Source organism: Cornus florida, unplaced genomic scaffold (genome assembly GCF_030987335.1).
Source record: "Cornus florida cultivar Cherokee Brave unplaced genomic scaffold, ASM3098733v1 CherokeeBrave_3.0.0_Hap2_Chr07, whole genome shotgun sequence".
Lineage (NCBI taxonomy): Eukaryota > Viridiplantae > Streptophyta > Magnoliopsida > Cornales > Cornaceae > Cornus > Cornus florida.
This window is the reverse complement of record NW_026775577.1, coordinates 2,567,437-2,581,716: the sequence shown is the minus strand read 5'-3', so window position 1 is coordinate 2,581,716 and position 14,280 is coordinate 2,567,437. Positions and strand designations below refer to the sequence as shown.

Genomic DNA, 14,280 nt, shown 5'->3' with positions numbered 1-14,280 from the left:
GACCCGATTTAAAACCCACTCCAACTCCCAAATCTAGTCAGCTTCGTCAAAGAAACTCCTTCTCTCTACCAAACTCTCTCTCTCTCGTTCTCAAGCAGATCCTACCAGCAGATCCGATGACGGCGAAGATCAGCTAAGGAATATAACAGCAATAGATTCTGATGGTGACAGCAAGAATCAACATGGTGGCGACAAGGTTGAAAGTCTGAACTAACGACGATAAAGCCTGATAATCGGCGATCGTGATGGCGATGGTGTTTCGACGGCGAGACCCACCAATGTGCCTGTTGCAGCGGCAGTGGTTTCAGTGAAAGTTCTCTTATATGGGTTTGGCGATGATGGGTTGAGAATTTTACGATCGCGATTGGGTTTGCCTGGTGATCACTCTTGGGGTTTTGCGATTGGTTTGCTTGTTGATCGACGACAACATATTTTTTAGATTTTGCGATTGGGATTACTTGATGATTGACAACATATTCTTGGGTTTTGTGATTGGGTTGGCAACTTTTGTAATTGGATATTGCGGCTAGAGTTTGGGGTTTTGTGATTGGGTTGTTAATGATTGCGATTCATAGCCAGAGATTGTATCGAAGGAGAGATAACACTATGATGTTTGGGATATTTTTAGTTGCTGGCTTTCGGTATAAATTTGCCCTGTTACTGGTTTTTTTTTTTTTTTTAATTGTTTTTCTTGTTGTGCATTTGGTTGCTTATGACTATTTGATTTTGGCAAATTTAGGGTTTCAATGGTCACTGGTCAGAGCAACAAATTTAGGGTTTCAATGATCAAAGAGATGGGGATTGTTTGGCGCAAATTTTAGCAAAAAGCAAACATAACAGTAATATGTGATAAAACTTGATGTGCTGTCAATGTTGGCAAGAGGGATTAGCAGATGAAGGTTAAAAAACAACAAAATGACATACCAGTCTATTGTAAGGGCAAAATGGTCAATTAATTTTTCTGTCAACTGCTATTAGACTACTGTCCTTAAATTGCACATTTTTAATAGTTGAGGGGGCAATTGTTAATATAGGGGGGTTTTGTGAAATACTCTAATAATTCAGGGAGGTTTATTGCCTTTTACCCTATATATATATATATATAACTTATATTCATCAATCCAATCAATCATGATGGGGCCAATCCATATTGCAGCAACCAATTAGAATCTTATTTAGGAGCTGACACATGGTACAAGTTCAGCATTCAAGTCCCTCTTACCTGTGTGTGTCAACTAGTTCAATGTTTCAAATCACTTCTTCTACTTGCAATAAAAATAAAAATAAAAATGTCATATTTTCCTACCCTTGATTAAGGATTATGGTAATGATGAATTGCATTATTAGATCTTAGCCTAATTGACTCAAAATTTCTCCAAAACAAATGGAGTGATCTTTTTTGCTTTATTCATTTATTTATTTTAGTTGACAAAGAAAAGAGAGCAACATGGTGATAATTAAACAAGTGTTTTACCGCAAAATTGCTTATACAAGAAAAACAGCATTATTGCTTCTACACCATGTGGAGTATTTTATAGTAGGAGCATAAGTCATCAACTTAAGTAAAATCATTCCACACTGAGGAGCCAGTAACTTTTTCTACCAACATAAATACCCTACTCACAAGTCACAACACCATATGATACATGTATATGTGTTGTGAGAAGGAAAAAACAAGCCGGTTTAATGTTTGGGAGTATCGTATGAGCGTTTTAAATCTAGTATCGAAAGAAATTTAGTTCAATTTTTCAAATACAAGACCAGATTCTATGTTCTCAAACACAACTTTAAATATTTTATCGGAAGAAGTTACTTTGAAAAAAATTATGTACTTGTGAAGAATTTTCGATTGAGTTAATCTAGGTGAATTGGTCTCCATCAATCCCTCTAGAAAGAATGATACTAGTTACACGGTTTGCTTTGTGCCCTTTCTGTGTTTATGATTTTTAAAATACGTCTTAACAGTTGAAAAGTTACACATATAAGTACCAACAACCTCTCTTTCATGGTGTAGATACATGTATAGATACAATCATAACTTGACCGAGTTGGATTGATGACTCGAAAGTCCTATGTTAACTTTATAAAAGATTGCTTGGTTCAAATTTTTTATTTTATTTTTTATTTTCACAAGATCCATAACAACTAAATTTCTTCCTCAAACATCAAAATACACAAGATCTTAAATCAAGTACATCTTATACATGATGAATTTTCAAAACATTGTTTTTTCCTTTTTGTTTTCGTACCTATTGCTAACATGAAATTGTTGTTCGATGCTAGTTCTACAAGTTTCTTCATTGATCATTCACCAAATTTGGAATGTATCGACCTTTTCAAAACTCTTTCTAATGTCATAAATAATCACCTATTAATTTAGTAAATATTCTAAATTTATTAAGCCTTTACTTCTAACACCAACTTAAAATTGATGTTTAACTCAATTTTAAAAATTCAACAAAGATCACTAAAACTCATCTTTATTAGATTATCTGGTAAACATCGGTGTATCATTGAGTTTCTAGTCCTATGTGCAAAGTTTTAAAAAATGAATACTGATAGAGATTCTGACACTTAACACATCCGACCAATTTTATGCAAATAAAGATGAATGTCATCATGAATTAATAATATCATGATGATATCAATCATCACTCACATAAATCAGTCGTACTCCCCTGACTCCAAATTACTATTATCCAAAAAAAATTACGCCCAATTCACTCCAACAAGTATTAAAATGCATCTATAATAAAATCGGAGATAAATTGCATTTAAACCAGTAATGTGCCGTGTCTAATTTTGGTTCTGCAAACTATGCATACCCAGTACATGTGGTATGTGTGTGCCAATATAGATTGCACCAAGGCTCGCTTGTAATTTGCAAATCAAATATCTCGAGTCACAAAAAAAAAAAAGTATATAATATACATAATTGGGTTGGTATTATTTGAAGGGATATGTAAAGAGGAATCCTATGTGTACTGTGTGAGAGTGATAGGGGTAGAATGGATAGACACATACACATGGTCTTGGAAGGAATCCTAAGGAGAAGATTCTAATTTGGGAATAATAAAGTAAAAAAAAAACACTATCACTCAACCTATCATTGTAATTCTACTCATTTTAGGGACACAGACCCTTCTGTTCCTTCTTTTCGGAGCCAATTAGGCCACAAACCCTTTTAGGTTTTACGCGGTTTCACTGAGCCCACTGTCCTTTCTGCTCAGCCCAATTCCGATAGCTTTTACCTACCCGACCTGCCCGGAATATTTTTGGCGGGAAATAAACAAACATATAATTTTTTATTCTAGGTGTGGTTTCGCGCCAAAAGAGAGACAGACCGAGGAGAAAAGGAGGGAGTGGCATGGCACCTACTGTCCACGTCATCGATCCCGAGCGTCAAGAGACAACTAATGGAGGTGTTCGTTTGGTCATGACGTGGATCAAATTTAAGATTGTAGGGGAATATTTTGAACCAATACAAACATGAATTGTGCTAGTATAAATACCAAAATTTTGAAATCATAAGTGATCTTCTAATGATTAATGACCGATTATTTTTACATTAAAAAATATTAGGTGGTCCGGAAGATGTAGTCCATTTAATTTTAAGAGTGTTTACAAATTATATATTTATATGTGTAAAATTTTCAAGCTCAAGGCTGTTTTAGAAAGAAAAATAAAATTTAGAGGGTACAAAGTAATATTTTTTTTAATTATGTACCTAGATGTATAAAAATATTAGTGGGCCAGCGAGCTAAAGCTGGCTCCGTTCATGGTTCCGACCAATTTGAAAATGGCATATACAGTGCAACTAAATATAACTTTATCATTTTTTAGTTGCGTAACGTTTTTTCTAAATCTTGTAAAAATATATTTTTCAATTAATCAATTACTTATAATCTTGGATTACTTAGCATGAAAGATTAGTAGTTTTTTTAAATAAATAAATTGTGATTTTTTTTAGTCATGAATGGTTTTATAGGTTATAAATAGTGTGGTAGGGTTTCAATTTTAACATCCAATGATCCACCTATTATGCTTTGTGGCTCAAGTTTTAATAAGGTATCTTCTGTTGTTGCGAATCTCATTTTGTTATTCAAGTTTATAAAACTCAAACTTTTTATACATGTTTATATACAATATCATTTACCAAATATTACAAGCGCTCGGTTGTTTGAACGTAAAATATCTTTTTCGAAAAGTATTTTATTCATAAAAAAATTTCAGGCAAAATATTATTTTTATTTTTATTTTTATTTTCTGTTTGAAAAAATTTTCCAATCCAAAAGATTTCATCATAGTTCTTCACTACGCGATTAGATCTATACTAAGCTTCGTCAAGTTGATGATTTGTGAAATGGAGGCTTCAAATTGGGATATAGATTCAGCCGCGAGTGCAATTGAACCTGATGTAATTTTCCCCAAATCAAACCATAGAGGTTTCGCGTTCGAATCATTTGTTTGCAAAGAAATGTCCGACGGTTTCAATCGTCCTTTCTTTTCTCATTCTTCACCTCATCACGATGATGGTCATCATCACCATCATCATCGATGTTTTCAATTCATCGACAGATTCAAGAAATTGAAGTCTGTGAGTGCGATTCAAGTCCTCAGATCAACCCGAATTCAACGTTTGGAAAGTTCACAAGAACGAAATATCTTCAATTGATTCATCCGAAAATGGAATCATCGTTTTCAGGGGATTTGAATCAGCGAAAGGCGATCGAATCAGGAGATTATCCAGAAACGGCTTTCTTTACTGCTTTTGTAGAAATGGCGAGGCGTGTTTGGCTTTTGCATTGCTTGGCGTTCTTGATCGAGAGGTGAGCATCTTTCAGGTGAGGAACAGGAGTGTTGACACCCATTTTGGTAATTGCGCTTGAATCACAAGTGGGCTTGAGGAACATTGACATGGCAAGACGTTGGGCTGTGAAGAAGGATTTAACTTGGTATGTGGGTAATATGGGCCAAGAATAGAAAGCTTGATGAACAGTAACGTGTGAGATGTTTGGGCCGAGAAGTTTGGGCTATAAAGCATTTTTTAATCTACATGGAATAAGCAATTGACTTGGACTATGGTTGGGATAGCTATGATGCATTAGAGGAAGATTGAGTTTTGTATGGATTGTGTTTAAAAATGTAGCAGATAGAGTAGGTTTGGATGACTGGAAGTAACAAATTAGGTGATGCTTATCTACAGGGTTAGTTTGATTTGAATTTTATATTTTAATCATGTGATAGAGTCCTAAAGTTATTAGGATGCCTGTTTGTAAGTTTTTATTTTACTAATAATTTCTATAAATAAACAAAGGGCATGCTGAGATTGAGGTCCAGCACCTTCAGAATCCTTTAATTCTTTCTATATTTATTTCTATATCTACTTCTCCCCCTTTCTATTCTTTCAATTGTTACTATAAATTATTCACTGAAAAGTCATTTTAACGAAGGCAATATTGACATCTCTATCTCTCTCAATATCTCGTTATATCCTTTCTTTCTCACTCTCAATCTTTCTTTCTATATTTATTTCTATATCTACTTCTCCCCCTTTCTATTCTTTCAATTGTTACTATAAATTATTCACTGAAAAGTCATTTTAACGAAGGCAATATTGAACTCAAAAGAGGAGTTTTTCTCCCCCTTTCTATTCTTTCAATTGTTACTATAAATTATTCACTGAAAAGTCAATATCTCGTTATATCCTTTCTTTCTCACTCTCAATCTTTCTTTCTATATTTATTTCTATATCTACTTCTCCCCCTTTCTATTCTTTCAATTGTTACTATAAATTATTATTCCCTGAAAAGTCATTTTAACGAAGGCAATATTGAACTCAAAAGAGGAGTTTTATTATCTTTTCATCCTCGCATTGTCTGAAAGTCAACCTTCCCAAAGAAACTAACGTTGACAACTCACACTCGAACCATACAATTGGATCTAGCGTCAATAAGGAGTAGGTTTTCGAAGGTGTACATGGAGAGCGTGACGGAGGAGGAACATTGCACCGCCGACGACGACAGAGGAGACAGCGAGGTTCAGGTAGCTATTTTTTACATGCAAACAAACAGAGGCTTAGAATATTTTTAAATCTATTAATCTCATTTTGCATATTCCCCTTCTCCCTCTCCTCCTAGTTTCTTCTCTAACTTTAGATGAAGTCATATTAAAACGAAATACTCTTTTCTTATTAACGCCATGTGAGAAAAACAAAATTTATAAAAAAATTCACATGAGATTAACTTATGTTGATAAGTAGAATCCACCACTAAGTACGTTGGTTCAGCTTTAATGAATGGCTTAATTTATAGAAATTCTAGTCAGTAGTGTGTTGATAAAATATCTAACTTTTAGAATTTTCTACAAATATCTATATATTTATAAAAGCTCTATCAATCTTATTTTGTAATTCAAGTTTTTGAAATTCAAACTTTTTATTCATGTTTCTATACCGTATCATTTTCCAAATATAACCATCTAGAATTTACAAAACAACATTACAAGCAACAAGCGCTTACAGAAATGTACAATTGTACATATATACTCACTTATATACATGTTTATATACAATCTTCTATGTCGATATAAAGTGCCCACATCATGTTCATATATTCATTCTTATATAAGTGTTTTCACCATGCATTTTTCTTAGTCTTAACAAAAATGGGGAGGAAACATAAAGTTTTGAGTAAAATAATAACTCCAAAAATAATTTGCAATGCAAACATTTTCATCAAAATTAATAGAGCATAACTAAAGCAAACACTGTTATAGAAATTAGAAGATTAGGTACCACATAACCTGCTTTGTTTTCAATCTTGTCGTTTTAATTGACCAAGATGTTTCCTGTTCTCCCCTCTCATTTTAGATGTAGGAAGTTCAAGTCCCCTTGGCAATCCTAGAGGAAAAAAAATTAATAATTATTTGGTGTACGTGCAAAATGAGAACTTCATGTGCCCAAAACCACCATAGTCGACCTCTTGTTTTCCCGTTCGAAATAATTTTTTGAGCTTTGGATCTGTCTCTAAACTTGTTTAATAAATGGTGGTGATTTTGGTCAAAGCCACAAAGCCCACACAACCTACAAGAAGATTGCAACATCACTTTTGCAAGCCATGATTTGGGCTGGGCCTAACCAAAGACCCACTAACCAAAGTGGCTTGAACATTGGCCTAGCCCACTTACCAAGCCCAAAACATATCACACTGACATACACTGGACAATAGCAAAAATCAAGTTAAGATATGAAAAAGAGAAAAGAGCAAGAAAAGTTTTTAAATCTCAACACTTTCTCGTTTTGACTAAAAAAAGGAGATAAAAAGTTTAGGTTGACTTCTTTTCTCTTCTATATTTCCTTCTCTTTATTTGCAACTTTTTCTTTCTTTAAGTTATATAAATATTGATATATATACACACACATATACATATAATAAATTTTAAAATAGAGTTTAACAGATAACGCCGTGATTAAAAATGGACCAGGGAGTTAGATTTGACTAAGGAGGATCCCGACCACACACAAGGTGTGCTCACATTGTTTCTATATGGATTTTTATTTATTGTTATTATTTTCTTTTGGAATAAAGCAAAAGGAGCATTTAGTTTACAACTTTCATTAACACACGAATCACGAGTACACACATTGTTGCTAAATTATATATATATATATATATATATATATATATAGAGAGAGAGAGAGAGAGAGAGAGAGAGAGGAGGATAACCATATTTTGAAAGTTAGGAGTCAAGGAGATGGCCATTTGAATAATGGAAAATGCAAAGAATTAAGAAACGTAAATCAAAAATACTAAAGGCCATACGAAATATATAATTTAATTATCAAGCTATCTGGTCAAACAATTAATCAGACCATGTTTACCTAAAACAACAGAATGTTCTGTTCAAAGATGGTCACTTTTATTTTTATTTTTCTGGTCAAGTCAGGAAGGCTATATTTTCAATTGTAACCATGTGATTATTTCATATGGCAGCCACAAAAAATAACAACATAGTCAAAGTGAAAGAGTCATACAGAGGGAGCGCATAGGCGATAAAATTTAAGTTACACAAAGTAGAAAAAAAAGCGAAAGCACGGATCGGGAGAGCAACATTCATTTTGAAGAATTGTGACTTAAATTCACATTCTTCATGATTAGATAGACACTGTTATGGTTCCAAATAGTCGCTTTGCATTGTCAAAGAAATCAGAACAAATGAATAGTTGCTTTGTAGGCAGTTAGAAATCTTGGAGCTCCAAAGTTGGTGTTCAATGTGTGAAAAGTTGAAAGCTGAAGAACTAACAAAGAATTTCAGTTTCAATATATAAAAGAAACTTCCAATATGAAGTTTAAATTCATAGAACTTATCTCAAACAAGCTTTTGGAAATCAACAAACTGGAACAATGACATTAATTCAGTATGCAGATGGTATTAATGTCCAATTACTAAAGAAAACAAAGGAATACACACACTCAGCAGCAGCTACCATTTTAAGCTAAAACTAAAAGAGCAATACAGGCAACCTGTAATTGAGTACTCCGTATTATATATTTCAAAACATTATACTCGATTAACAACACCAATATAAAGATATGATAGCTATTAGTTCTACCTCAATGTGCATAATTACAGAAGAGGGCAAAGACAACTCTTCGATTAACAACAAAACTCAAGACATTTTTCATTTCAATAGTATGTGAAATAAAAAATGATAAATTCTACCTTGATTGAGATTTGGTTGCAGAATGACAACAAAGTTCCATCGAGAGTGTATAAATTTATCAATTCCTAACCTACTACATTTCCAAAAAATCCGATTCCCTTCTCATTCTTTTGCTCCTGCTCATTTATCAATTCCTAACCTTCTATATTCCCGAATCATTCTGTTGCTCCTTCTCACTTTAACTTTCACTTATGTTGGAAGATTCATCAAACATACAGGAAAAAAATATGATTATACATAGTAGAGGAATTACCTGAAAACCTAATGAGCTTCCATAATCGTCATTATCTTTATGTAGAACAATCAATATGCCATGACCTATTCAAGACTGAATATGGTTGCTAATTTAAATCAATGCAACAGAATGGCAGCAAGTCATACATTATTTTCATATTCCAGACCATTTGCTAACATTAATTTTCTGCCAAACATGAATAAATCCTATTACACCCACAATTATTTATTAACAGCATTTTTTCTCAGATGTCAAAAATGAATAGATTTGTTAGTAATACCATAAATAGGCTTCATTGGATAGATTTACTAGGCTTTCATTGTGCTTCCAACTCTTCGTGAGCATATGTTTTACATTACATTGGTACTCGTCGTTGCTCATCCTTCCTCCTTGCAGCCACTCCCTATCTCTCCTATCACAAGTTCTTTATCTCTGGTTAACCTCTAAAAGACATTCAAAACTCTGTCCATCTTCTTTCTATCTTAATCCAAAAAGTGCAATGTATAGCTTCCCTACTACGACCCAAATTGGCAGATTGCACTCAAGTGTCTCAATTATTTCCTTGTAAAAATAGCAGCACCTTTACTAGTAACGAAAAACGCTAAAGCACTGAGCACTATAGCCCATATCGCATTAAAGCCGGGAGAAAACCATCGGGTACATAGGTGCAATGCTCCAATAAATTGAAGTAATTTTTTCCAGTCCCCATTTGTAGTTATAGCTTTACCCTCATTATACAAGGTAATAGTCTTTTGATGGCATTATGTTCTATAAAAAACTGAATTTCATATACTATATTACACCTCAAACAAATACACATTCCATGATTAGTCCTCAAATCAATACTTATAGCATGTATATAACGATAATTCAGAGGTAAAATGATTGCAGGCTTGCAGTATCAATATGAGAAAGAACCAGTCAATCATATTACTCTACTAGGATACAGAAATGTTCTCTGCAAAAATTATAGCAGAGAAGGAAAATAAATTATTTTGAACTTAAGCAGTACAAATTATTGTAGTATCAAACATCATGTGAACATTATTACGTCACAACATACCCAACAGAAACATTTACAATCAACCCAAAAAAAGTACAAGATATTTACCTGTTTCAATTGCAACAATAAATTACATGGAATAGCTGATTCTTCATTTCGTCCATCACAGTATCATCAATCAAACAGTAACCTCGATCATCTTATTGGATGCCCGCATCCTTGCAACATCAGAAAGCTTGCTTTCCTCAACTTGTATCAGTCTCAATTGCGGAGAATTCAAAATAAATAACTCAACTGCATTCACCTCAATCCCACCACAGCGCATTATATCAACCCTCTCCAGAAACTTACAACTCTTCAAGATTGAGACCATGGCCGCATTAGTCAACCTTTTACACCCTCTCACCTTCAATTCACCCAAACAAGTACACGAAACCAACATCGAAATCAGCTCTTTATCGAGCAGCATCTCGTTATGAGACAGGTCCAATTTCCTCAACCCCCTCAAATTCTGCCCTAATGTGGTCAGCAACCCCGGTTCTCTTTCGACCACATCGCAGTTTATCAAAGCCAATTCTTCAAGCCCATTACTCATAGCTAACCCTAGACTCTTCAGTCCTTCACCAGTAACAAGACAACAACTCTGCAGCCTAAGACATGACAATCCCCTGAACTTGGAGGCCACGGCGAGCAAGTGATTGTTATCAAGATCAAGAGGTAATCTTAAATCCAGTTTTTGCATATTACACCTGCTTGTACTTATGAATTGAAGCAAACCCTCTTTGCTACCACCATCATAAACCAACAGTGAATTCAGAGATATACAATTCTCAGCTAATATCAATAAAACCCTATCAACAATAGTCCTACAAGTCCTCAATTCCAATTCTTGAAGACAAGTCAAACACTTAAGGAACAATGAAAACAAAGAAGTGTCACCAATACCTTCACAGCTCCGTAATTGCAGCCTCTTAATCTTCTTGCAGCTCCTCCAAAGCCAATTCAGAGAGTTATCGCCGGGTCGAGTCCCGGATAGAGAGAGAGACTCCAATGGCAGTGAAAAGTTGAAATTTTTTCTGATCATTTCATCGCGATGTTCTTCTTGAGAATCGAATTCATCGGAATTCAATTCGTTGCCGGTGAAAACAACAGTGAGGTCTTTTAGGGAGAGAAACGAGGTGATCCAGTGGAAAGAAAGAGGTCTGGAGAGGGATATACTGAGAGAAGTGAGATTGGGGCAAGAGACAGACAGAGAAAGTAGAGAGAAGAAAGAGACAGGGCAAGTGAGGAAGCGGAGGTGTTGGAGATTGGGGCAAGAAGAGGCGACGGAGAGAAGGAGGTGATCGAACAAAGCGGAGGCGGCGTCGTCGCCGGCGGCGGCGGTGAGAGAGAGTGAAGAGAGATAAGGGTAGTGAAAGAGGAAGGAGGAGAGAGAGGCGAGTGTGAAAGTCTGAGGGGAGAAGCGGAGACAGAGGGAGGTCTTGGAGGAGCGGCAGAGGCGGAGCCAGCGCTTGGAGACGAGAGAGGCGGCGGAGGAAGACGACGGAGGGAGGCGGTGGAAGATTTCTTGGAGGAGCTCATCGCAGAGGATTGTGTCCATCTCTGTGGGAAGACTTCTGAGCTTCTGGTTTTGGGGTTGAGTTTGTGTAGTCCTAGAGCTTGTATTTAGTCTTCAGGTACCTACCACACACGCTTTTTGAGGTTGTTTTTCTGAGGCATTTATTTGTTACAGTTTTTATGATTTTGTCTGCTTAAAATATTACTCTGAGGAGATAGAAGAAGGTGGAGTGTTGCCTCATTGGAACTGTTTGAAGTGTAAGACACTTTCCAATCACAATGAAGATAAAATAAGATTATCCAATACTCAATAATGGAGTAACAGATACTATATTTATGAATTAAGAAAATTATTTTTATTATTATTATTTTAGAATTTTATTTTCCTAACTAGACACTCAAACCTTCACAGCCTAAGACTTTTTATTTTAAAAAATTGAAAAAATATCATTAGAATATATTTTAGACAGTTAAATAAATATTTATACACACAAATGTTCACAACAAAGTCACACAGAGCAAGAACGAATTCAAAAATGAAAGCATGAAAGATGCAAAATTTAAGTCACGTACTCATAGAGAATGGGAACAGGAACAAAAATGTGTGAAGCTTGAAAACGAAAGCGTTTGAAGTGTGAAAATAACATTATAAAAAAAAATTGTGTAACTTACTTCATGATAAAACTCTAACCCTTCAGCCTCCACACGTTATATCAATTGGATTAATGGTATGAATTGAGAATTTTATTAACAGTTTCTTTTTAGTAAATTATTTACAAAAAAATAAGAATAATAAAATGAATTAAATTTTTTATATATATAAAATGAATTTAATAATTATTTCAAATTTGGCATGCGCGAGTGGTATTTTTTTTCACCTTGTGAAATGGACTTGCACTCGCCGCCAACCGCATTAATTCTCATAACAAGCAATTGTAAAAGACCAACTGTTACGCCACTCTGCCCACGCCCCCTTGTTCGCGTGACAAATGTTGAGAATATCGTATTTAAAATTTTGTTTTTTTCATTTGATTAACGACAAATTGCAAAAAAAACCCTCTTCAGTTTCAATTTTTGGCAGAAAACCCCTACAAAAAAAGCGCATAAAACCCCAAAAGTATTTTGGTTGTTCCAACACTGCCCCTCTATCAGAAAAATACTTTTATTGGATGAAATTAACCCTCCCAACTATTTGAAGGTTTTTTTTTTTTTTTTTAATTTAAACAAAGTCACTTTAAATTATATGCATATATATTATAGAAAAAAAAAAAAAAAACCTTCAAATGTAATTAGCTAAACATGAATGCATTTGAAGGTTTTCTTTTTCTTTCTTTTTAGTAATTGAAATAAGATCACTTTAAACTTTATGCATATATAATTTTTTAATTCCCAAGGGTTGTTCTTAGGATTTAAAAGGTTAGAAACTTTCACATAATCACATAACAATTTCTAAGAACCTTTAATTCCTAAGAACAACCCTTGGCAATTTTTTTTTTTTAATTTTTAAAACCTATATATGCATATAGTTTAAAGTGAACTTGTTTTGAACATTAAGAAAAAAAAAAAAAAAAAAAAAAAAAAAAAAAAAGTTTAAAGTGACCTTGTTTCAGTTATCAAGAAAAAAGAAAAAAATAAACTTTTAAATGTATTTATGTCTAGTTAATTGCATTTGAAGGTCTTTTTCTATAAAAAAAAAAAAAAGAAAAAGAAAAACTATATATGCATATAGTTTAAAATGACCTTGTTTCAATTATTAAGAAATAAATAAATAAATAAATAAACCTTCAAATGGTTGGGAGGAATAATTTTGTCCCAGAAAGACTGAGGAGTAGTGTTGCAACAACCAAAAAATTTAGGGGGTTTTTTGTCAAAAATTGAAACTAGAGGGGTTTATGCAATTTTCCCTTTGATTAATATTTATACGTATGCATATATAAATGGATATATATTCTGTAATATAAGAAAGGTCGAAACTCCTGGAACCAGAATGAAGCAAACGGATCCTTTACCTGATTCGTTTGTTCTATTAATTTTAGTAGTTTGGTTAAATTCTACTCCCTGTTAAAAAACAAGTGTCATGTTTTATTTTTATTCGGTCTTAAATAAGTGTCTCGTTTTAAAAGTTACTGTTTATGATATTATCAATTTAACTTTTATGATTTTAAAAGTCAATGTACTATTTTTATAATATTACCAATTTAACCTCCATGCACTAAACATGCAAAAATAAGCCATCACATCATTGTGGATATAAATTTGATAATTTATTGACAACTAATACAATAAAAATCATACTTTTAAAAAGTTGAGTTTTCAAAAAAGAATACTATTTTTGAGATCAAGGGAATAATATTTTGAAACCAATCCAAATAAATTTGATTCATTATTGGAAAAGGGGATCAAATCGAACCATATATACACTAGTAAAAATTTATGTTTTACACTTGTAAAAATTTACGATTCTAAAGTTTATGCACGTACACTTGTAAAAATTTACGATTCTAAAGTTCATGTAATTTGAAATTCTATCATTGTGTCGCATTACGGTTTAAAAAAGACTTTGTTTTACAGGTGTGTGGAGAATACAACGGTTAGTAATTAGTTCATACATGTAACAAATTAACCAATAAATTTCGGAGTTTCATGTTTGATTTACTAATTGACATATGGTTGCACCGGATTCCACCATGTTTTTGGTGGTATCTGTTCGAGAGGGAACCTAAATTAGGTGGCCATCTCGTTACTATAAAGTTGTCCACT

General features: G+C 33.6%; 1 protein-coding gene and 1 pseudogene across 1 annotated transcript; one reads left to right on the top strand and one right to left on the bottom strand.

Moving 5' to 3' along the window:
- The first annotated feature begins 4,270 nt into the window (after positions 1 to 4,270).
- Positions 4,271 to 5,312, top strand: LOC132267406 (protein GRAVITROPIC IN THE LIGHT 1-like; annotated as a pseudogene).
- Positions 5,313 to 9,867: 4,555 nt separating this feature from the next.
- On the bottom strand, positions 9,868 to 11,720 carry LOC132315738 (uncharacterized). Its single transcript, XM_059814124.1, has one exon. The coding sequence runs from the start codon at positions 11,561 to 11,563 to the stop codon at positions 10,142 to 10,144; it is 1,422 nt and encodes a 473-aa protein (XP_059670107.1). The 5' UTR covers positions 11,564 to 11,720; the 3' UTR covers positions 9,868 to 10,141.
- Between the last annotated feature and the right edge of the window lie 2,560 nt (positions 11,721 to 14,280).

Coding starts and splice junctions, on each gene's coding strand:
- LOC132315738 (XM_059814124.1), bottom strand. CDS start 11,563: ATGGACACAATCCTCTGCGATGAGCTCCTCCAAGAAATCTTCCACCGC.